We start from the raw sequence: 26,187 nt of genomic DNA, 5'->3' as shown, positions 1-26,187 counted from the left end.
ACCTCGCAGTCCCATCTCTCGGTATGGGCATCGTCGGTAGACGTGACCTGCCTCTCCGCAGTGGTAGCAGAGCGGGCGGTGGTCAGGAGCGCGCCAAACGTCAGTCTTCCTCGGGTAGCTGCGCTGGGCGACGGGTGGGCGTGCTGGCGGCGGCGGTGGTGGTCGACGGAATTGCGGCGTTACGGGGCCCTGGCGCGGTAGTGGAAAGGGACCTTGACGGCGGGCGACGGCGGCGTAGCTCATCGCTTGCGGCTGAGGCTGCGGTGGTTCTGGTTGCACCTCAGGAACTCCACGCGATCGGTGCACCTCTTCTTTTACGATGTCGGCGATCGAAGCCACTTGAGGCTGCGACGAAGGCAAGACCTTGCGCAGTTCTTCGCGCACAATGGCCCTGATGGTCTCGCGCAGATCGTCCGTGGCCAGTGATTGAATTCCTGCGTAGGGGGTAGAGCTTGTACGGCGGTTGAATTGCCGGTTCCGCATTTCGAGTGTCTTCTCGATGTTCGTCGCCTCACGAAGAAACTCTTCGACGGTCTTCGGTGGGCTTCTTACCATCCCGGCGAAAAGTTCCTCCTTCACACCACGCATGAGTAGGCGAACTTTCTTTTCCTCGGCCATATCCGGGTCGGCGTGGCGGAACAGACGGGTCATTTCTTCCGTAAAGATGGCAACGTTCTCGTTTGGTAGCTGCACTCGGGCGTCCAGCATAGCTTCGGCCCTTTCCTTGCGCACGACACTTGTAAAGGTGCACAGGAAGCCGCTACGGAACAGGTCCCACGTAGTCAAGGTCGACTCCCTGTTCTCAAACCACGTTCTGGCGGCGTCTTCTAAGGCGAAGTAGACATGCCGCAGCTTGTCGTCGGAGTCCCAGTTGTTGAATGTCGCGATTCGCTCGTAGGTCTCCAGCCAAGATTCCGGGTCTTCAGTCGCTGCTCCATGGAAGGTCGGTGGGTCCCGGGGTTGTTGTAGGATAACGGGGGACGCTGGGGCAGCCATTGAGGTTGTCTTGACCACGATCTTCTTTGTCGCCTCAGGTAGAAGTCCGTGCTCTGGGGGCAGGCCTTGCAGTCTGCGGCTAGCACGCTGGTCTTGGGCGGTGTCGGTTTTGTCCTCGGGCTTCGGGCTTGGATCGCGGCTTTGCGGGGGTGTTCGGTACATGAACGCACAAGCACCTCCACCAGATGTCACGTGGTGGTGACGTTGGAGAAAGAACACAGTAGCAATACTGTGAACAAGAAAACTAACTTTTATTGGGCGAACCTGTGCCCACAAAACAGGCTACACTTATAGCGCAACGATAGCGGCGAACACGCTCGGCGATCGTCGAAAATCTGCTCAGCGGGTCAAGCGCGTCGGCTTTTATAGAGCAGTCGTCGAATGTTCCAGACTAATCGTTTGGACCCGCGTGCTTTCCACAAAGTTCTACACCATTCGCGCTACGCGATGAAATCAGATAACACAAGGTTCGGCGACAACAGACAGCCGGGTAGAAGCATCGATAACTTTCCAGAAACGTCGGATACATGCAGGCGCGTCCCGCGCTGTGCGATTGCATTTGTTAAGCGGCGAAACGTGGTCGCCCGATAAAGATAAGTACACGTGTCAATACTGACATTTACTCGGTATTGTAGAACGCCCTTTCACTCACCACTCCTCTTCTACTCGAGAAAGTTAATGGCTGCACTGCCCATTCTGAGGTGGGTTCAGGGCGCTCCAATGACACGTCTAACTAATTCTTGAGAAGCGGGGCATCTTTTCTAGCCGAGGAGCGGCTCTTGAGCCAACTTGGTCGAATGGAGAAAATGCTTCCAGTCAACGATCGTTTCCCCAACCAAAACTCTCAGGGAGTTGGGCTGAGAAAAACTGTAGCATGGCGGACAATACGTGTGAACGCCCGCAGGTAGGCTTATGTTACTTTGTCAAATCAAAAATTTTTGGGTCCCAACAACATAGAAATATCCATAAAACAACCGTACTGTTTAATAATGAACCAAGTATGTCCTGCTCCACTTCTGTGTTTTATTGCCACTTGAAATAAGTAGGGTTTGTGTACGCCCTGTAATTTAATGAAAACGATAACAAAACGTTTATCTGTGCGAATTTTGTGTGCACAGAGGGGTCCGTAATATCATGCACCTATGTTGCTCTCCTAAGACACCACAAAGGAAAACAAATATTTAAGGAACACCTTGTTAATCGATGGTCTTTACCATCGTCAATATTAGCCTTTTTTGTATGTCCAGTGCAGGGCGAAGGCCTCTCCCTGTGATCTACAATTACCCCCGCCCAGCGCCAAGTGATTCGAACTTTCGCCTACGAATTCCTTAATATAATCATCCCACCTAGTCTTCTGCCATCCTCGACTGCGTTTCCTTTCTCTCGGCACCCGTTCTGTAACCCTATCGGTCCACCGGTTATCTGCCCTACACATAACATGACCTGTCCAGTTCCATATTTGTCTCCTAATGTCAACCAGAATATTGGCTGTCACCGTTGGCTCGCTGATCCACACCGCTCTCTTCCTGTATCGTAGCGTTGCGCCTAATGTTCTTCGTTCCATCGCTCTTTCAACGGTCCTTAACTTGTTCGTGAGTTTTTTTGTTAAACTTTAAGTTGCTTTAAGTGCAGGTAGAGTGCAATGATTTTACATTTTTCCTTTCAACGATAGTTTTAAGCTTCCAATGAGGATTTTGTAATGCCGGCCGTATGTACTACGACGCATTTTTATTCGTCTGTACATTTCATGTTGATGATCAGGGTCACCTGTAAGTAATCGACCTAGATTAACGTGCCCATGAAAAGAATGTACAGGCTGACTGGCGATAATTCATTCTTGTTCCCTTGGCAGACTGTTGAACGTTATTATTGTATTCTGCATATTATTCTTCAATCATATTCTTGCACTTTCTTGGTTAAGGTCCTGAATAATTTGTTGCAAAATGTCTTTATCAGCCGCTGTAATTGCCTTTCTTAATGGGACAATCATTCCTGCACATAAGATTTGTGAAATTAATCGTTCATTATATTTTTCTTGTGTGTTATTGATGGACTGTCATTTGCCACTGATATGCCGCAGCGCTGTCGGACGACTCAAAGCCTCAGCTAGACGAGCTGCAGATCTTGTCGGCCGACGTACAGGAGATCCACTACCAGAGTGTGTTGGGCTTCGAGCAGCCATTCGTGGAACGAGCTTCCAAGTACCTCCTCCAGAGAGCGCTGCGCGAGGAAGTGCTCGGACCTCTCCGAGAGGCCATCAACGCGGAGATCGAGAACCCAAGCCCTGACCCGCCAGCCACAACAGAAGATACCACTTTCCCCTGAGAGATTCCCTTGAGATTTCATCATAGCTGTGCCATAAATAAATAAATAAATTATTTATTTGCTATTGTACAGATCATTGAACAGAAAACGTTAAATATATTGCGGGGCTACGCGTGCCGAACCTGATTTACGTGCCAAACCAGATTATGAGACAAATTGTAGTGCGGGGCTCCAGAATATTTAGACCCCCCGAGGTTGGTGAAGGTGTACTCAATGCATGCTACACGACCGTTTTTGCATTCCGCCTCCATCGGAATGCAGCCGACGCTGCCGGGATCGGACCCACGACCACGTGGTCAACCGCGCAATAGCGTCGCCACGAGGTTTCTGAGGGAAGTGTTAAAAAATTAAAGGCTGACTGACGCAAGAGATGTGTAAATTCCTTATTAGTTTCTTTTCCTTCCTCACTCTTTAGCCACGAGCTTCGTCCTCACATCTACCCATGCATCATCTTTTGAGAAATATCCCACTTCTACCGTCCTCAGGGAGTCATTTGCATGCACCTTTCCTCACCTAGAGCGCTCAACATTCCATCCTTCCACTCTCACTCAGCCTCTCCATCAGCTAGCAAAGATTTTGTCGTCCACTATTACATTCAATTTGTTTCGTTTGAATAATAGTTCACTTGTCACACGCGTTGGCACTGACCATACAACTTGGCACTGTTGTAATAAGGCATAATTCATTCTCTGAACCGGCTATAATTAGGCTGCGTTAATTTTATAGCCTAGGAAAAGAACTTGGTAATATTGTGGTTTTGATATCCCTTATGTGTTTCAAATAAATTTCTACTGCGCTTTAGCGATATTTCTACAGGACCTCCCTTATAACGTTAGTCAAGCTGTTAAAGGAACTTGTACAATGTAGGATTATAAGACACACGGCTTTCGCTAACCATTCCTCTTGCGCAACTAGGATGGAGTTATCTGGCTATAGGGAAGAATTTTTAACCAAGTTCTTTTCTTTCTGAACTTAAGAGGTCACTTCCGATGGCAGCCTAAATAAGTTTCAATTATTCGTTAACAGTAAATAGATGGTTTTGTTTGCGCTACTTCCTGCGTAATGATATGTTTTCATGCTTTATTTGTAGCGCACAATAGAGCAAAATGTTTCCCGTAAATATGCTCCCGCACGCCGTGACACTAGCGGCCGGAAAAGTATTCTGAAAGGATTACCTCTGCTCAATACCCGGCTCGGCTACTGTCTTAAAGTGGCAATTAAGCTCTCGGTGTCAATTTTGGCTAGCGCCCATGGTGATCTGCCCGTTCCGCCTTACGGCCGTACCCTACGCAATGACGACAGGGTTGTCAAGGCAGGAAATAAGGCAACGTTTCCTTCCAAAGCGCTTGGGTTATAAGCTGACGAAGAGTTTAAATCAGAAAGAGACGACATCAGTATTAGTAGAGAAAGGCGAGAGATAGGAACGGTATCGTCCGTAACTAAAGTAACATTATGGGATGAAGCAGAGATAGGCAGAAAACTAGGGTGCAACATGGTTAGTAATCAGCTAACATCGATTATGTAATTATTTCTTTTCACCTCTTAAAGAGATGTCATCAGCCATTATCATCATCATAGCAAACAAACTTGGTTAAAGCCCCAAGACAAAACTATCGAAAACATGGAAGCCGATCGCAGCTGATATACTTGACACTTCTACCTTCATCGTCTATTTGCTCTCCATGTACGTCTTCAGCGTTCAAATTTCTGACGTGAGGAATTTCTCGCTGTGCTTGTGTATCCGTCACACATTCGAAAATGGTAGACAGGTTCCACACGCACTGTATCTTTGCATCGTTTAATGCGTTTCTCGGTATTGGAAAGACGGACTCCAGTTGGTCTCGGGTATCGCACGCTGGCCGCACGAAAGGAAGACGCGAAGAAGAAGCAACGTAAACTAGGCGTTCGGCCCCATTCCTCTCGTCTGCTGCTCTCAGTCGCTATTGCATAGCCTAAATTAATAGCCTACGGCAGCCCGTTCCTAAGGTCAGTCTTCGCCACACTTTGCCGTCTTTGGTGACTTCTGCTGCCAAGGAACGCCGTCCACCTTTACATCGCCATGAATATCTGCCCCCAGGACACCATCAGACTCTGAGCCACCAAGGGATGCCGTATATACTGCCTTGGCCATGTATATCGTTACTGCGAGTACCGGGGTTGCTGTATCCACTGTGAACGCCACCCGTGGCTCCTCGAGAGGCTCACCTTACTGCCTCGCGGACGTCGTGCCAGACGTGTTGCTGCGTTTATAGCAAATTAACTACGTCATCTCGGTAACCTCCGGATTTTTACCTGCTGCCTTACCATCGCCAGTTATTTTGGAACTACTGGAGTTCTACGGGTTCTGTCAGCTGGAAACAGTCAACGCACTCGGCGCTCGTCATGTTTGGCCAGACCACAAAGCATGACCGGTTCCAATAAACCAGATTTGCGGCACCGAAACACAGTATGAGTACAAAGGCAGCAGGTGCCAGTCCTGGCCTGAATGGACGAGAGTTTTGGTAGCTGCTTTCGTTCAGCTGTCCTATGCGTATGGAAATGAGGTACATCACCTCGACGCGCAATCGTGCCAAGTAGTGCCTCGAGAGAGAGAGGCCCGCAGGCTGCGCTCACGTAAGCCCTTGTTCATCATACGGTGGGAAGGGCCCGGTGATCACCGCTGCAGCTTTGACATGACAACCCAGCCTATCTTGGAGCAGTACCATCTCGCCGCTGCAGCTGCGCCCGGCAAGGTCTTCTCGCACGGGATCGTGGCCTTCTTCACTGTAGGCCACGGTAGCGAACTAATTTTTCTACCGCGGGTCTCGCACACTGTTCGGTACCCTACATCACACCACGAGTTCTAGAGCCCGAGATGGCTTCCCATCCATGGGAGTTGGTGACGCAACCTCCAAGCTCGCCTTCGCTTGGGCACATACATGAGACAGGTAACCGGACGACGATGTCAGCTCCAACCCAACTGAGATAACGCACTCGGCGGACCACCACTCCCTATATAATCCGCTGCCGAGAGGCCTCCAGTCCCGTCACCCGGAGCTCAACTTAGAACTACCGGTGCCGGGAACAAAGTTTTTTTCCTACTTGACATCGCGAGCCCATTAGCATCTTACGATGCCGCGGTTAAGAATCAACCATAATTTCGTACTTCGTCGAGGTGCGATGATGCAGCTCAACCATTCAACGACAACATCAATATGTCCACGCATCATAGAAACGAAATACTGATGAATCGATCGGAACGACACTTCCGGACTTCCCTGCGGTCGTTGACCGAATACGGTAACATTCCTTCCGCACTGCGGGACTGCAAGGGGCGCAGGAGCCCATCGACGTGCAAGATGCCCAATAGACGATCGCATGACGCGGCAAGTGATCAGGCGCGAACGAGACACCGGCTTCAAAATGGGTGACCCATGTTCCACCTTCGGACAAGGACTACTCAGTAGCGCGCCAAATGTCGAGCTCGGCTCATTCGATCGCCTCGGCGACCCTTTATCAGCCAGCGGCAACGCTGCGAAGACGCATGCGACGGCTGAGCAGAATGGGTATTCAATGTGTAGGATCTCATGCTGTACGTATCCGAGACTTCTCTGGCTGGCCACAGTGAAGTTTGGGGTCGGGCATGAAATAGCTGGTAGCTGGACAATGCCGTCGTCCAACTTATCTACGCTGAGGACTTTGTTGAAAAGAAGGACTGCTTCTCATCGAGAGCGAGGAATATGGGATTTATTTACAATAGCTACGTGAGAACCTTACAGTTCATCAGTGTAACATGACTGCTGAAGAGTGTATTTGTTGACTGCTGAAGAGTGTATTTAGGGAGCCGGCAACAGCTCCTTAAATACACTCGGTCTTCCCTAGACCCCTAGGTGAGGGAAAACGGCCGTTCGACCAAACGGAGTGTCCAGTCATCCAGCCTTTGACAGGGATGTTTTGCGCACTCACTTCCCCACAGGTTTCACCGACCACACCGAGGTGAGAGGGTTCTCAGAGACACGGGTCCTGACCCGAGCAGGCGTCTCTTCATCCCAGTGTCGACCCTGCAGACAATGACCGCCGTGTCTGTCCATGACTTCTAAGCCCCGTGAGACGGCCGCAAGACATCTTCTCCCAACATTTCCACCACTTCTAACAAGCCGTGACTGCGACGGCGAATCCACTAACAATACTTGTTCCGCCGACCGCGTTTAGCCATAGCGGCGCCGAGGGGGTGTTGATGCGGCACATCGTCGCCCCTACAACACGAGTCGCCGCAGCAGGTGGGGAAGGGTTCCACGGTCGCTCCTCGGAAGCTCGCCACCTGCGCAGCTGCAGCTGGCTCGGAAAATTTTGTAGGTCGGTACTCTTGGAGGCCGTTCGTAACACCACCCAAGGGAGCGACAGCAGTGTAAGTGCTCTTCACCTTATTCTCATAGGTTTAGCTTTTTTCGCTTTTCATTGTCAAACTTGGTATTGAATTATTCATAGGCGTTTCGCAATAAAGAAAAGAACAAGTTTCATTACTTTAGTTCATTTCTGACTTTGCTTTTAGCGAAAAATAAAAGTAAACAAACCGGCAGTATTCGAACCAAAACGAGTATTTCTTAATTTTTTTGTTGTAAAACGCTTGGAGCAGTGATGCTGACCTTTTCCATTCCTCGTTAGCAATAACGAGAAGAATATTCAGAGAAAATTTCATGAACCTATTATAATTAAAAAACAAGATATTTGCTAATGAATACAAGTGTATTTCCTGTGTTCGTCCCAATTATCAATCCCATGTGTACTAATTACTAATCCACTCAATTCTAAATAACGAGGCGTCATCTGTAATCAAAAAGCTAAAATTAGGAATGTACGACCTCGCTTGAACCTAAAACAACCATTATTTCAGTTTAGTTTAGTGGTATAGTCTTACTGTAAGCGAGGGATAAAGCACGTAAAAAATCTAAACAAAGGCGGCCATATTAAAGCCCATAGGTCGCATATTTCGTCCACGTCAGTCAGCTCTAAAACAACGTACAAAGTTATTTCGTTCTTAGTTGTTAGTAATTAAGGGATACATTAAACAAATATTTAAGAATATTTCAATCAATTACGTTTTTTGCATTAAAAATTCAGTAATACTCTAGGATTTGCACACACTGCACAGTGCTATCAGTTTATCCTGCATACAACTCGTCGGAACGCAGTTTTTTGATGGATAAGGATTTTGACTGGTGGGAAGGAGACTCGGAGATGGCGAAGAAAGGTCACAAGGAGACACAAAGCAAGAGGCTTGTGAATAGGATGCAAAGATCCATGAAGAACCTGTTTCTACAGGTGAACTTTTGAGTGACACTAATCACACAGACCTTCCATTTGCGTGCACCAAACGCAACATGGAAACCAGAGAAGGAGCAAGACAAATGAAATGTGTCATGGACATTTATGAACGCTTCATAAAACCATTGCTAGATGTCCGACAAGGCTCACCACCGACAAAAGAGGCAATAAATGCCCTTTTGCACGAATTTCAGAACATGAAGACAGTGGCTCTACGGACAATAGAGTACAACGTATATTTGGCTGGAAAAGCTAAAACCAGCAAACATGACAATACCCCTTCACAGGCACTTTCAGGGGTGGTGAGGAATCAAATAACAGCATGCATGGAACGAAAGAAGTCCGGAAGAACGCTAACATAATCCTAATCCATAAGAAAGGCGACGCCAAAGACTTGAAAAATTTTAGACCGATCAGCTTACTGTCCGTTGCCTACAAAGTATTTACTAAGGTTATTGCAAATAGAATCCGGAACACCTTAGACTTCCGTCAACCAAAGGACCAGGCAGGATTCCGTAAAGGCTACTCAACAATAGATCATATTCACACTATCAATCAGGTGATAGAGAAATGTGCGGAATATAACCAACCATTATATATAGCTTTCATTGATTACGAGAAAGCGTTTGATTCAGTCGAAACCTCAGCAGTCATAGAGGCATTGCGGAATCAGGGTGTAGACGAGCCGTCTGTAAAAATACTGAAAGATATCTATAGCGGCTCCACAGCCACTGTACTCCTCCATAAAGAAAAAAACAAAATCCCAATAAAGAAAGGCGTCAGGCAGGGAGATACGATCTCTCCAATGCTATTCACAGCGTGTTTACAGGAGGTATTCAGAGACCTGGATTGGGAAGAATTGGGGATAAGAGTAAATGGAGAATACCTTAGTAACTTGCGCTTCGCTGATGATATTGCCTTGCTTAGTAACTCAGGGGACCAACTGCAATGCATGCTCACTGATCTGGAGAGGCAGAGCAGAAGGGTGGGACTAAAAATGAATCTGCAGAAAACTAAAGTAATGTTTAATCAGTCTCGGAAGGGAACAGCAGTTTACGATAGGTAGTGAGGCACTGGAAGTGGTAAGAGAATACATCTACTTAGGACAGGTAGTGACTGCTGATCCAGATCATGAGAGTGAAATAATCAGAAGAATAAGAATGGGCTGGGGTGCGTTTGGCAGGCATTCGCAGATCATGAACAGCAGGTTGCCATTATCCCTCAAGAGAAAAGTGTATAACAGCTGTGTCTTACCAGTACTCACGTACGGGGCAGAAACCTGGAGGCTTACGAAAAGGGTTCTACTTAAATTGAAGACGACGCAACGAGCTATGGAAAGAAGAATGATAGGTGTAACGTTAAGGGATAAGAAAAGAGCAGATTGGGTGAGGGAACAAACGCGCGTTAATGACATCTTAGTTGAAATCAAGAAAAACAAATGGGCATGGGCAGGACATGTAATGAGGAGGGAAGATAACCGATGGTCATTAAGGGTTACGAACTGGATTCCGAGGGAAGGGAAGCGTAGCAGGGGGCGACAGAAAGTTAGGTGGGCAGATGAGATTAGGAAGTTTGGAGGGTCAACATGGCCACAATTAGTACATGACCGGGGTAGTTGGAGAAGTATAGGAGAGGCCTTTGCCCTGCAGTGGGCGTAATCAGGCTGATGATGATGATGATGATGATGATGATGATGGAACGAAACTATAGCACTTTTGATAGACTATACAACAGGGAATGAGAACCCACAACGTGAAACAAGAGACGAATTGGAGACGAACTTTGAACCAGCTGAATTCGGGCTCATAGATGTGGAAGTTGAAAACATCGAAAATGGCGTCGCAGTAGTTGCTGCTATGTCACAAACATCAAGAAATTCAAGAGTTAGGCCTTAAGGATAACCAAGAAACTTGCTACTTTTCTACAGGAATTTCCGAGAGTTTCTCCCCAAAGGTTAAAGCTGTTGGTGTGGACCTCGCAGTAAATGAAAATGGAGATTCCAGGGAGAATCATTCATCAAAACAGCCTCGTCGGAAACGAAGAGAATGTCAAAGTAGTATGGGAGACAAAAAAAGAGTCATCAAAGTCCGTCACTTTAACAACTAAAAACAGAGAACTCGCAAACGAAATTGTGAAAAGAGGTGACATTAACGATGGGTGGAATCGCTGCAAGGTGTATGAGAATGTACTTGTTGCAAAATGTTCGAGATGTGCATGATTTGGGCATACTGAGAAGCAGTGCAGATTTGAAGAGGTCAGATGCACAGAATGTGGTGGAGCCCACAGTTATAACGAATGTGAGGCAACGAATAAGTTCTGCTCTATGTGCAAAGAAAAGGGTTTCAATTATAAGAAGCACTCAATGTGGGATGAAACATGTCAGGCAATTGATGAAGCATATGAGGCGCAGATGAAGAGAATGAGTTTTGTCTCGCAGTAACTATTTTAAGTTCTCCTTTTGTTATAATATATTTCGTATTTTAAAATTTTCTTTTACTAAATAATAATAGGAAGAAGAAGAAGCCATGCAGTGCGGATGCACATCGCATCAGCTCCGCATTTTCTTATAATTCTCAGCGAAAAATAGCATTTTGTGGAGAAATTTATTCACCATCAAAAGAACAGGTGCCAAGGACTCCAAGGACCCCATTCTCTACCAGGTGAGCCCGTTTTTCGGCCGTCAATCGGTCCTTCCTCTCGCTACGCGTGGCGGGAGACCTACAGCTAACTCCAACGCCTCGACACCTCGAACGCCTCCGCCACAGCGGTGGCTGAGAGAGCTCGGCCTACCGCGCCGACGGAGATACCCAGGCCCTGCTCCATGATGGAAGTCGTGAGCGTGGAAGGCGAAGAAATGCAACCGGAGGAGTTCGGAGAAGAACCAGGTTGGTGCGAAGTTAGAAGAGGCACAAAGAAGCGATGCAGTGGTGGGGCCGGATTGGCGGGACACGAGCAGCAGGGAAGAGCCTTCGTCGGGGAAGCAACAAATAGAAACAAATGGAAGAACGAACGCAAGGCGCGACAAATCTTCAAAGCAAATAGGCTGCCTAAGTTGCCAAAAGAAGACTACAGGGTTATCGTGCGTCCTCGTGGCGGACTTAAGTTATCCGACTACAAGCTGGATCGCATATATTACTGCCTGCGGCCGAGAAACAGCGGAGGAAGACAGCATATGCATAAACAGCAAACAAAATATAATGGTGCTCAGCGCGCCTTCCGGGGACCGGGCCAGGAAATATGTTGCTATCAATAAGCTACGCCATGGAGAATAAGAATTTGAAGCATGTGCTTACAGAGCAGCTCCTGATAACACATCCAAGGGTCTCACCAGAGGAATATACCAGGAGGAGAGTCCGGAGGACATAGTGATTAGTCTGGTCATGCCACGCAATCCTGGAGTCTTGCACGCCAAGAGAATGGGTAACACAGATAACGTGATCATTTTATTTGAAGGTTTTCACGTCCCAAGATATGTGAGGTATGGAGCGATGCTTATCCAATGCTCCTTGTATAAAAAACACGTCGACATATGCTATGGATGTGGAAGAATAGGGCACAGGACTGACGTGTGCCCCAACCCTGAAGACAAGGTGTGGCGGGGGTGTGGGTGCAAGAATCCACAGCAGGATCACAACTGCGACGCGGACTGCCAACTGTGCGGCAAAGACCACCTCACGGGAGACAAGAAGTGCCAGGCAAGATACAAGATACCGTACCTGGTCAGGAGACGCCGCTGGGAGTGACGGAGGAGGGAAGAAGAAGAGGCCGAAGAGGAAGAGTACTACTACCACAACTACAAAGAAACCAGAGGGAGCAGCAACAATAATCATAAGACTGTAGCGAGCAAGCAGCCCTCAACCGACAAAACAAGCAGGAAAAACTATGGAAGACACCGCTGCGGTTCCTTCCCGAGACTGCCAGGCGAAGCCGGTCGTGGGCGCTCCAGGTCGAGGTACAGGACCAGATCGTGGACGAGATCAAGGTCGAGGTCCTGTTCGAGAACTAATCGAGGGGGAGACGGGAGCAAAGCACAGGTGAGCTGGGCAAGCGCGGTCTCCGGCACTGCTACTCAATCGCCTAAAGTTAAAGGGTCCGCCCTAGAACAGGAAATGACACAGATTAGAAACATGTTAGAACAGATTACCCGAGAGAATGCAACGCTTAAAGATGAGATCAAACAGCTTAGGGCAGAAAACGCGAAGCTTCAGCAACAAAAGAATGGCAACGCACCCTCAGCCAGTACGACGTCGACGCGTAGTCGGGATCCAAAGCCCGTTCCCATGCAAGCGAACGGAGAAGCATCACCACACAAAAGGAGGGCGCAAGAAACGGTTGAAGAAAAGAATGTCTTTGCAATCAGCGAGGTTATGGGAACGTTTAAAGGAATGTTCGATGGGTTACAGCAACAAATCACAAACATGTATGTAGAGATTAAACAATGATTCGATGGATTAGAGAATAGAGTAGCGGCACTAGAAAGCACACCAAAGGATATTAGGCCGGCAGGCGCAGGACCGGTTAAAAGCAAACCGGATAGCAGACCGAATGCGGTAGAAAATAGCAAGGCCACCGGGGAAGAACAGATAAATCAACATGGCGCCGCGTAACCAATGCGCGATTTGGCAATGGAGCTGCCACGGGTATCGTCGCAAGCGTGCAAACCTGCAGCAGTTCGTAACAAGTAAGGAGGCGCCAGATGTCATCACCCTGCAGGAGACCGGGGGGATCGCAAAATTATCGGGGTATAAATCTTACAGTGCTTCCGGCGAGAAGGCAACCGTCACGACGCTGATACACAGAAACCTTTCGGCAATCAAGCACGATACCGGTGTGCGCGGCATAGACCACGTCCTGATTGAAATAATCCCCTCCCGTAAAGAAAAGGGAAGTCTATTTATTCTCAACATATACAGTCCACCCCGACACAAGCCCAAATTCGGCCCACTCTTCCGCAAAGTGTCGAGTGTAGCGCACAAGCAGGCACTAGTCGTGGTCGGCGATTTTAACGCGCCACACACGGCTTGGGGATACAACATAGAGAACATTAAGGGCCGAAGCCTATGGCCAGACGCTCAGCACGAAGGACTAACGCTCATAACTGACCCTCAGGCACCAACCAGAATAGGAAACAACATAACCAAGGACACGACACAAGATCTCACATTTACGAAGAATGTAGCAGTTTCTCAATGGACAAACATGCAGGAAAGCTTAGGTAGTGACCACTACATCGTCGTCACAACGGTACAAGCCGGCCCAAGGAAAAAGAGGGGGAGAGAATTGAAACTAGTAGAATGGGACTCTTTACGCGAAATCTGACAAGATGATGCGGAAGACACTATAACGGACATTAAGAAATGGGCAGAGAGAGAGAGAGAGAGAGACAAAAGGGAAGGAAAGACAGGGAGGTTAGCCAGTGTAAATACCGGCTGGCTGCCCTGTGCTCGGGAAAGGGGTAAAGGGAATAAAAGGAGAAGGAAGAGAGAAGAAAAAAAATAAGAAAAATGCACACAGTAACGCGATGTTACGCGCAACAATAGTCAAAGGCGTTCGCACAATTCACATGACCTTAAGAACTTGAGCAAAGCCCTTAAGGACTTGAGTGCCGAAACCCGTCTGGACCAGTGTCCTAGGACTTTCTCTTCTGTGAAGGGGCGATTGTCCAGTTTTTTGAGCATGGTCACGAGCACTTTTCTTTGCACATTGTAACGTGGACAGTCACAGAGGAGGTGCGCGATCGTCTCTTCGCAGCCGCAGGTGTCGCAAGCACGGCTGTCGGCCATTCCAATACGGAAGAAATATGAGTTCGTGAATGCCACGCCGAGCCATAGGCGGCACAGAAGTGTTGCTTCCGCTCGTGGCAACCCTGGTGGAAGACGGAGTTGCAATCTTGGATCCAATCTGTGAAGACGTGTGTTCGTGAATTCGCTGGTGTTCCACAGAGTTAGCGTAAGCTCGCGTGCGAGGGAGCGAAGACTTGTGGCTGCATCTGTTCTTGACAGCGGTATGGGTACAATCTGGGCACCATCATGGGCCGACCGGGCAGCGTCATCCCGCACTGTCATTTCCCGATATTCCGCAGTGACCCGGTATCCACTGGTAGATGATGTTGTGTCCCTTGTCGATTGCATAATGGTGGAGTAGTCGGATGTCTGCGACTAATTTTACATGTGGTCTGTGGTTGAAAGGGGACAGCAGACACTGGAGAGCTGCCTTTGAATCACAAAAGATGGACCATGAATGTGGTGAATTGGGACCTACAAACTCCAGAGCAGCACGGATAGCTGCGGGTTCTGCAGCCGTCGATGATGTAGCGTGAGACGTCTTGAATTTGATAGTGACAGATTGAGCGGGAAGTACCACTGCTCCAGCTGAACTATTACAGGAGACAGAACCGTCCGTGTAAACGTGAATGCGTTCGTTGTGTTTTTCATGTAAGAATGAAAGGACGGTTTGTTTGAGGGCGATAGATGACATTTCCGTTTTCTTTTTAATGCCGGGAATAACAAGAAGGGCCTGGAGTGGATGCAGGCACCACAGCGGCAGAGATGGCCGTACTGCATGTGTGAAGTTTGACGGTAAACTTCCGTGGTTGGCGGCAATAATTCTGCCAAACGCTGAACGAGGTCGAGCGGCAGGAAGGGAGGCGAGATGATGCGATGGAAGTCAGGCAAAGTTCCTGATGTGCACCCGTAAAGAGTCGACATGAATATACGTATTGATAGGGTGGTCATGCGCGATGGCTGCAAGAAAACATTAAACGAGCTACCAAAACTATTCCAGAGGAGGCAGGTATAGAGGAGATGGATAGCAGATCATTGTACATGTGGAAAGCGAAAGGTAGCATGCTGAAAAGATGGAAAAAAGCATAAACATAATCCGAAATTGAGGAAGAGAATTGTGGAATTAAACAAAAAAATCGAGATATATGCAAATAGTTAACCCAACAAAAGTGGGAAGCCACGTGCGCCTTGATGGAAAACCAGATAGGAATGTCCAAGACCTGGAACATTCTCCGATGCCCCTTGGACCCCGGAAGTACAAAAACCATACAAAGACACAATCTACAGGAAGTTATACACAGCTACAACGGCACAGAAAAAGAGCTCTTCCGAGAGCTCCAACAGATGTACGTTGGAGATGCGGATAGAGGACTACTTCCGGATTACCTAGTTAACGAGAATCCTGATATTGATACCCCTATTACGGAGGCAGAAGACAGATATGAACTTACCAGGCTCAACTCGAAATCTGCACCAGGACCTGATGGGATAAGCAACAAAACACTCAGGAATCTGGACGATGTATCCATCCGAGCTCTCACGGACTACAGAATAACTATTGCGAGCAAGGCAGCATTCTATGTCAATGGAAATCAGCCCAAATCATTTTTATGCCAAAGCCTGGAAAGAAACCGCTACTGACGAACTTAAGGCCCATATCGCTGACATCCTGTGTCGGTAAACTCATGAAACATGCGGTTCGCACACGTCTCACGACATACATGGATGATGGAGGACTTTACCCTCATACCAAGGTTGGATTGCGACCAAAGTTATCGATGCAGGATATTTTGCTCAAACTAAAACATCAGATCATAGATGCCGGTGAGAAAAGTCTAGACACTAAGGCAATACTAGGTCTCGATCTAACTAAGGCCTTTCACACCGTCGCGCACAAGGCCATACTACAATATCTCCAAAAGCTGGATGTAGGACGTAAAACATACGCGTACATCAAAGACTTCTTGACAGATCATACCGCAAAGATTTCAATCGAAGAATCCAAATCGGACGCGCTCAAACTAGGTAATAGGGGTACCCCGCAGGGTTCAGTCCTATCTCCCTTTCTATTCAACGTGGCAATGATCGGTCTTCCTGCGAGACCCGAAAAGATAGAAGGACTCGGAAACAGCCTCTACGCGGACGACATCACCCTTTGGGTGGCGGGTGGAAGCGATGGGCATGTGGAAGAGATCCTTCAAACAGCAGTAAACACGGTGGAAGACTATATCAAAGACAAGGGACTGAGATGCTCCTCGCAAAATTCAGAACTTCTGCTCTATAGACCCACAAGCCGGGGTCGAAAAAGCATTAGGCAAAGGCTGGGCATTGTGGTCACAGTAGAAGGCACCGCGATACCGAAAGTGAAGAGCCTGAGAATACTGGGACTCCGCAAATCCGAAAACGGCCATAACGGAGAAACCATTAGATTAATTGACAATAGTGTTCAACAAACAATCAGATTAATAAAGCGGATATCCAACAGGCACTATCGCATGAAAGAGCACAATCTCATCCGATTAATAGGAGCTTTCGTAATCAGTCGTATTGTATATGTGGTTCCTTACCTCAAGCTCTACGATGCGGAAAAAGCCAAGATAGACTCCATTATTAGAAGAGCGTATAAGCAAACGAGAAATTCTTGGCGCTCGGCGTGCACGACACATTAGACGAACTTATTGAGGCCCAGAGAGTAGCGCAGTATGAAAGGCTTACACAGAGTTTGACGGGGAGAGGCATCTTAGATGACATTGGAATAACCTACGAAGCACAGCACGAAGTGCGAAGAGATATCCCAAGGAAAATAAGGGAGCATCTATCAATACCCCCAATCCCCAGATACATGCACCCGGAGTTTCACCAAGATCGAAGAAACGCAAGAGTGAGAGCTCTCCACAAAAAAATTCCGTAGTGCCAGGGACATGGTCTATGTGGACGCGGCGGAGTACGTAAATGGACAGAGTTTGTCGATAGCTGCTACGAGTCTAGAGGGTGACTGCAGAGTTAGCGGGATGGTAAAAACATGGAAGGCAGAGGTGGCGGAGGAAGCTGCTTAGCACTGGCAATAGCCTCCACGGAAGCTAACATCGTAGTAAGCGACTGCGAGACAACCGTCAAGAACTATGCAAAAGGAAGAATCTCGCCGGAAGCACTGATAATTTTAAACAACTTTCGTGAAGATCGCGACATTCACATTATATGGGCACCCGAACACTCCTCCATTCACGGGAACGAAATAGCGTACAATCTGGCTCGAGAACTGACATGCCGAGCAGGTGACACGCAACAAATACTAGGAACGGAGAGAGACCGGATGGCCAGCTTTAACAAGATCACCAAACTCTATAAATTGGGAAGGGCCCATTCCCCCCCCCCCCCCGGCTCACTCCTCGTTAAGTAGACGGCAAGCGACGGCATGGCGCCTCTTACAAATAGAGACATATCCGAACCCGGTGGCCTACCACCGCTACTACCCGGACCTTTACACGGATAGATGTAGATTCTGTAAAGAAAGGGCGGACCTACAACATATGGTTTGGGCTTGTCCTCGCACACCCATACAGAATAACATAAATAAGACCAGAGAGCAGTGGGAGACCACGTTGCTCAGCTGTGCACCGGAAGACCAACTCAAGGCAATCCAGCAGGCTGAAGATGCCGCCAGGGCCCAAGGGCTCGAGGCCGACATTTAGGTAGAGGCCTAGGTCTCAAATCTGCTGTGCACGAATAAAGTTTATTCCTCCTCCTCCTAAATAATAACAAATAAGTGTAATAAGTCATTAAATATCTTTCAAGTAAATGAAGCTAGATCAATTAAAGCTACAACACAACTTAATAGCTTACAGAGTCATTTTCAACAGGATATGTCAGTTGTTGTTGATGATGTATGGGGTTTTATGGCGCAAGGGCCAGGTACGGCCAAAGAGCGCCATGTCTGTGGTAATGAGTTTACTGTGTAATTATGACTACTGTGAAATTGGTGTGACGTGGCTGTAAAGGCGCTTTAAAATATACGCTCTAAAGTGCGTAAAAATCTGTATAATAAAATTATGGCGATGACGTATGACTTGTACTATGAACATTTAGATGCACATAAAAAGAATGATACGATAGGTAAAATATATCAGATTATAAGAAATGCTAGAGCACTACTGCCTCCTTAGAGCCCTTGAAGCACAAGGGCCTGGAGGCATGTGCTATGCAAAACAATTATCGCAGTGGCATCCTCTGGAGAGAGGAGGCGCTACGAATGCATGGGACTAATAACATGTAAGACGGCATCTCTGAGGAAACCTAGGACTGTGTCTGTATTAAAAAGCGGTTCTGGACCAAGAAGTATTGCAGGATGAAGAGGAATGTGCTGTCGGTATGCTAATGAAAAATGTCTCTTTCTCTCAGATTCGGCTTCCCGACACTCCAGGAGGACGTGGAGTACGGTAAGCCACTCCCCGCATCTACCACAGGTTGGAGGCTCACTTCCGGTGAGCAGAAAATTATGGGTGGCAAACGTGTGTCCTATTCTGGGACGACAGAATAGGACATCTGTTCGGCGCGATTTTGTAGTAGAGGGCCAGAACCCTAACTGTGGTTTTATCAGGTGGAGGTTATTATCCGTTTCCGCGTCCTACATGCGTTGCCAGTGGTCTCGCAATCTCCTTCGCAAGAAAGGCCTCAGATCTGTGACAGGCACCGCAGCGGTAGGGTTAGCAGCTTGCGATGCGATTGACGTGGCCATCTCGTCCGCCAGAACGTTACCCTCGATGCTCCTATGGCCAGGCACCCAACATATAATGATACGCTGGTTAGATCTGTACGCTATACACAAAACGGAATATAGTTCATTAAGTACTGGATTTTTGTGTGTATAGAGTGACATCAGGGCCTTCACGACACTTAGGGAGTCTGTATATATCGCTGACTTTCGTAGTTTTCATTTTTTTATATGCTTCACAGCAGACAGTAATGCGTAGGCCTCGGCCGTAAATATACTTGTTTCCGGATTTAGTACATCGGATTCTGAGAAGGATGGGCCGACGGCAGCATACGACACCCCGGCATTAGACTTCGAAGCGTCTGTGTAGAACTGTGCGCAGGAGTGCTTGTGCTGGAGTTCTAGGAAATGAGTTCGTATTTCGATCTCTGGTGCGTGTTTTGTTATTTCTAAAAAGGATATGTCACATTCTATGACCTGCCACTCCTAAGGCGGTAACAACTTGTTTGGATGCATTAGGCGAAGCTCGAGGAGTGGGACACACATTTCATCACTAAGCTCCCTCACTCGAAGCGAGAAAGGCTTTCTTACAGAGGGGCGATTATGGAAAAGTGTAGTGCAGGTCATATCGTTGACAGTGTTAAAACATGGATATTGATGATTGGATTGGATTTTAGGAAATATCTAAGGCTGATGTAAGTTCTCTGTAGATGGAGGGACCATTCATTTGATTCCGCGTATAAGCTTTCAATCGGGTTTGTTCTGAAAGCGCCAGTGACTAACCGGATACCTAGATGGTGAACAGGATCTAGCATCTTTAGCGCGCTCGGGGTGGCAGAGTTATATACTACAGCACCATAATCCAATCGAGATCGAATTAGGTTCTTGTATAGGCTCATTAAACCCTTCCTGTCACCACCCCATGTGGTCTGGAATAGAAGTTTCATTAAGTTCATTGTTTTTAGATATCTTTCTTTCAGATATTTAATGTGTGGATTGAAAGTGAGTCTGTAGTCAAGTATAATACCCAGGAATTTGTGCTGTTTGTTGACAGGTATTTGGTGTCCATACAGTTCTAAGGAAGGATCCGGAAACAGGCCTCTCTTTCTCCTAAAAAGAACACAAGAGCTTTTGTGGGGGTTGATTTTAAATCCGTTTTTGTCTGCCCACTTGGAAATCTTGTTCAAGCCCTGCTGCACCTGTCTCTCGCATACTGAGAGGTTACAGGATTTGAAGCCGATTTGAATGTCGTCAACGTAGACAGAATAAAGAATGGCAGGTGGTAGCGAAGCACGAAGCGTGTTCATCTTCACGATGAAGAGCGTACAACTGAGCACGCCTCCCTTTGGTACACCTGTTTCTTGTGTGAAAGGTCGCGACAATACGTTGCCGATTTTCACTCGGAAGATGCGATTCAACATATAGCTTTCAATTATTTTCAGCATATTGCCACAGATGCCCATTTCCGACAAGTCTCGCCGGATGCCGTAGCGCCATGTTGTGTCATATGCCTTCTCCATGTCAAGGAATATTGACATGAAAAACTGCTTATGTACAAATGCGTCTCGAATATATCCTTCAATGCGTATAAGGTGATCTGTTGTCGACCAGCCTTCTCTGAAGCCACACTGATAGGGATCAAGTATATTGTTGAGTTCAAGGAAATGTATGAGTCTGCGATTAATAATTTTTTCAAAAACCTTACACAGGCAGCTTGTAAGAGCTATCGGGCGATAGCTTGCCGCCATGGATGGGTCTTTCCCCTGCTTGAAAACAGGGACCACAATTGCTTCTTTCCATGCAGTTGGAAAGTATCCCGCAGCCCACATAATGTTGAAAATTGTGAGTAGTGTAACTTGGGTGTCATTGTGTAGGTTTTTGATCATTTCATACATGATTCTGTCAGAACCCGGTGCGGAGCTCTTGCATGATCTCAAGGCAGCTCTGAACTCGGCAATACTAAAAGGACAGTTGTATGGTTCATTCTTTTGACATTTTCTCATGAGTGGCTTACATTCTTCTATTTGTTTGTATTTGAGAAAGGATTCTGAATAACTTGTTGGACTGGACACGCTCTCAAAGTGCTCTCCAAGTGAGTCTGCCTGATCGTGCAGTGTATTGCCCTGTGTATTTACCAGATGGAGTGAGTACGTTGGTCGACCTCTAATTCTATTTACACTGTTCCAGACTTTGGCCTCATCTGTAAACGAGTCAATACTCGATAAAAAGTTCTGCCAACTTTCTCTTCTGGCCTGCCTGCGGGTTCTCCTGCCTTGAGATTTTACTTTCTTAAAGTTGATAAGATTCTCTGCAGTGGGGGAAGCACGTAGCAACTCCCACGCTTTGTTCTGTTTCTTACGAGCAATCCTACATTCGTCGTTCCACCACGGGACACGCCGTCTGCATGCCAAGCCACTTCCTTCAGATATGCATTTAGGTGCGGCATCTATTATGAACGCTGCAAAATACTCCACAGCGGCATCAATTTCTAGAGAAGACATATCAGCCCATGAGATGCTAGATAGAGTTCGAAATTTCTCCCAGTCGGCTGTATCTATCGTCCACCTAGGAGCTTGTGGGGGAAATTCATTTTCTTTAGATGTTCTTAGCAGTACGGGGAAGTGCTCGCTCCCGTAAGGATTGTTCGTAACTTCCCATTTGAGTTCGGGCAGTATAGACGCGGAAACTATACTAAGATCTATTGACGAAAAGGATCTGTTTGCAAGAGAGTAATATGTGTGTTCTTTCTTATTTTGAAGGCACACTCCAGAAGAAAAAAGGAACTGTTCAACTAGACGACCTCGCGCATCGATACGAGAGTCTCCCCACAAGGTGTTGTGTGCATTGAAATCGCCAAGAACAACATAAGGTTCTGGCAATTCATCTAAGAAGGACTGAAATTCAGGTTTGTTTAATTTGTAATGTGGGGGTATGCAAAGCGAACAAATAATGATGAGTTTGTTTAGCAGGACAACTCGAACCGCCACTGCTTTGAGGGCCGTTCGTAGCTGTAAACGTTGACACGCTATGCTTTTTTGAATTACAATGGCGACACCGCCCGATGATGATTTCGCGATCTTTGCGAAAAGTAACGTGCTGTCGAAGAAAATTTGTGTGTTTTGGTTTTAAGTGTGTTTCCTGTAGACACAGCAGTTTTGGATTGTGTTTGTGGATGAGTTCTTGCACATCATCGAGGTTCCTAAGAAGACCTCTGACATTCCATTGAATAATTTGTGTATCCATTTTAAAAGCAAATTGGTGCTGTGTGTACGGAAACGGAAGTGATGCCTTAGATTACAGAGCTCTTTCGAGGCCCTGTAACCGGGGTTCTGCCCTTTCTGGAGCGTTCGAGGGAGCCTCGCCGCTCCTTAGGCGTTTGGTGCGCCTTGAGGACAGGTGTAGTGTCCATTGCCTCTTGTGAGGCGCCGGACGCGTGCTCTTGCGTGCGGGAAGTTACAAGAGAGAGTCCTGCCTTGGAGGGCAAGACCCCTGCGCCCACCAGCCCAGAGGTCGATGGGGCACCCTGCGGGATTTGGCTGCGCCGGCTGTTGCCAGCGCTGGAAGGGGCCGGGGAAGTTGGGGCAGCCTCGGCTGCGCCCACCTTCGGGGTCGATGGCCCCCTCGGCTGTGTTGACGGAGCAGCGCTAGCTGCAACCGCCGCGGGGGCAGATGGCGTGTGGGTCTGTGGGTCGGACAGCCGCCGGAGGCCGTTGTGACGCTGCCCCCTTACGCGCCACATCGGCAAAGCTGCTCCTAGACAGGTATGACACCCGCCTACGTGCCTCTTTGAAAGATATGTTTTCTTTGACTTTGACTGTCACAATCTCCCTTTCTCTTTTCCAGGACGGGCAGGACCGCACGAATGCGGCATGCTGGCCATCACAGTTGACACGATGTGGAGTGTTCTGGCATGTTTCGGAGGAATGTTCATTGTCACTGCACTTGGCACATGTCAGCCGGCCTCGACAGTTCTGTGAACTGGGGCCGAACCTTTGGCACTGAAAGCATCTAAGAGGATTGGGCACGTATGGCCTAACACGAAGTTTGATATAACCGGCCTCGATGGACTCGTGGAGGACACTTGAACCGAAAGTGAGTATCAGGTGTTTCGTCTTGATCTCTTTACCATCTCGCCTTATCTTAGTTCGCTTAATATTTATGACATTCTGTTCACTGAAGCCCTCCAAGAGTTCAGCTTCAGTGAGCTCTAGCATGTCATCGTCCGAGACAACGCCGCGGGTGGTGTTCATGGTACGGTGCGGGGTTACTGTTACTTGGGTCTCCCCAAATGACACAAGTTTCGACAGTTTCTCGTACTGCTTCTTATCGTGGAGCTCCAAGAGAAGATCACCACTTGTCATTCTCGACGCTTTATATCCTGTTCCAAAAACTTCAGTTAAAGACTTCGAAACAAGGAACGGTGAAATGTTACGCACTAGTTTGTCTGGGTTTTCTGAGTGAATCACATGGTATCTTGGAAAGTTCTGGACTTGTCGTCCGAAAAACTGAAAGAGATCTTCGGTTATCTATGGTCGATAAAATCGTGGCAAATAAAATACAAGAAGGGAGGTTCTGGAAGAAAATTGCCTTAGTGACCATAGGTATATATCAATAACAGCGTTTAATAAACATTCAGAACCAATAAAACGCCCAACTATGAAGGGAGAATATCAAGTACTAGAAAAACTAAAACAAAACACATGGGTCCAAGAAATAATAGAAGAGGATATAGTACATCCTACCCAGATAGAAACAATAATCAATACCTTCTATACAAAAATCGAAAATTCAGTAAACAAGCACGCCAAAATAATAAAACCAAGAAATTCAATAGCAAAACGATGGTGGAACATATAATAAAAAATAGAAAGGAAGAAAGTAAGAGAATTAAGAAGGTATCAAAAGGCAAATGAGAACTACAAAAAACGTTTTAAAGAAGTGTACCTAGCAGCATTACAAGAGCACAACAAAAACATAACCGAAGCAAAGGACAGGTCTTGGAAAGAATTGTTCTGCCGTAAAAGAGAAAAAACCCATTTTCTTTACCATGAAAATTAGCAACAAATAAATTTAAGAACCTTCTAATAATTCCTATTATTGAAAAACAGCATAGTTCTCAAATAAAAACAGAAGACGGATCTGTCGTGTATTTATTAGGAAAGTTATACAACTTTGAAGAAAGCGTTAGAAAAAGACATGAAGATCCAAGTGTGCCAGAAGAAATAGGAAACCTTCAGGAATTCTTACTCGTTACCGCTATAGAAGTGGATAACATCATTCAATATCTTAAAATACCAATAGAAACCAGGACCTGATTATTCAATAACATCATTTATTCAGACACTCTATTATTCACATAAGCGTTTCTTTATAAAAAATTTGAACAGTTATATTAAATTAGGTCATTTTCCAAAACGGTGAAAATCTTCAAAGATCATTTTAATGCCTAAAAATAAGATAACAGATAAAGCAGTAGAATCTTATCGCGCTATAGCGATTAATTCCATATTTGGTGAGTCTTAGAATAATTGATAAACAATGGAATTTATAATCTCTCTGGTAAATTATTTATTAGGAGGAAATTAATATGGATTTAAACATGGAACCTCCGTAATTGATGCACTAGATATTATAAAAGGAGTAATAAACAAAGCAAAGCTGGATAAATTACAGTTCCTATTAATTTACTTGGACCTTAAACGCATTCGGAAACATTAAAGGCGGCATGGCATGGTTGCCCAATATTTTGCTGTTTTCCGCGAGAAAGTGTAGTCGAGGGTCTAATATGGCTATACACGGGTGAAAACTGGGCAGGAAAAGCACATTTCTGTCCAAAATATGAGCTAGATCTCGCTGTCTCTAAGCCCCACCCTCCGGCACCCACCGCTATATTGCCAAGACATGTGATACGTCATGAGGTGCATAGAACCGAGCCATCGCCTGCTACAAAATCCGCCACCGCACCATGGCAGGTCATGGCATAGCTGCCGTTTGTTGCTGTATTGGCTGCAGATGTCGCGTGCCACGTCTTCGACACCTCAATCTTCGCGTGATGAAGCAGCCGACGAATATTAGAGGAGTAGATGCAGCGATGGCGCAGTACCCGCTGCACCCACAATTTTGACTTTGACCTCATCGCCGCTGTCAGGCGACAAAAAGAGGGCCTCTGAGATTAGCGTCCGCCGGCTAGTGTGCGCAAATCTTGGAGGCCATGGACGAAGTAAGCGTAGTAAACGTGGTCAACATACAGTCTAAAAACAGTTGCACCCTTTAAGGTGCAACTGTTTGCAACATTGGAGTGCAACAATATAGTCAACGTAGGCAATAAGACATAGGATTACTAAATGCTGGTGGTTTCACTGACTGATATTAAAAATAAAGAAACGAATAAATGCACTTACCTTACTGAATTATACACATCAATAGAAAAAATTCTTCACTTTTAAAATATCATAACGCGTAATATAAGGAAAACAACTCAAATGAAAAACTTTAGCACCATAGTACTGACCTTTATATGCAAGTACGTCCATTATATCTTACAAATTTTTTGTCTGAGAAATAGACGATCTAATCAATAAACAAAATTTTAAGTGGGAAATAAAAAAATAAAGAGTTTGTTCATATTTATGAATACATAATTTAGAGGTACCTAAATGTGAAAAGAAATTCGAAGTGGTTAGAATATATTACTTCATTTTATTGGAGTCTTTCATGTACCGAGCAGAGTATATATAAATCGTTATATATATCGACCAAATTTTTAATCGTCGACAGAAAAGGATTTACAAAGAGCGTACGAATAACGAATTATGAATAGAATGGTCAGTTGCCTCTCGAAATTTGCTTAAATATATTTTCTATGCTTTTTCCAGATAAACAAGAACAACCCTGAAGCAGTGAAGAATGATTCCATCTCTACTGAAGAATAGGCCCCTTACATGACAAGCAAGAAGCAGGAAGCCGCAAGAAAAGACAAGAAAGAACCTTGAAGCAAGATACAAGTGAAAAGAGTACAATAAATGAATGGTCAAATAAACGCCGCTGAATTGCTTGTCCATTCCCTTG

General features: G+C 46.5%; 1 protein-coding gene across 2 annotated transcripts in view; it reads left to right on the top strand.

Moving 5' to 3' along the window:
* The window catches only part of LOC126526272 (uncharacterized), a 58,096-nt gene extending 54,706 nt beyond the window's left edge, over positions 1-3,390 (top strand). For both annotated transcript variants that reach the window (XM_055068080.2, XM_050174180.3), the window contains one exon: positions 3,077-3,390. In XM_055068080.2, the coding sequence (XP_054924055.2) occupies positions 3,077-3,321 (245 nt within the window). In that variant the 3' untranslated portion in view covers positions 3,322-3,390. The remainder of the gene's footprint in view (positions 1-3,076) is intronic.
* Positions 3,391-26,187: the final 22,797 nt, after the last annotated feature.

The sequence above is a fragment of the Dermacentor andersoni genome, chromosome 8 (genome assembly GCF_023375885.2).
Source record: "Dermacentor andersoni chromosome 8, qqDerAnde1_hic_scaffold, whole genome shotgun sequence".
NCBI classification, from domain to species: domain Eukaryota; kingdom Metazoa; phylum Arthropoda; class Arachnida; order Ixodida; family Ixodidae; genus Dermacentor; species Dermacentor andersoni.
Note: the sequence above shows the minus strand (reverse complement) of the source record. Positions and strands in the feature narration are given on the sequence as shown.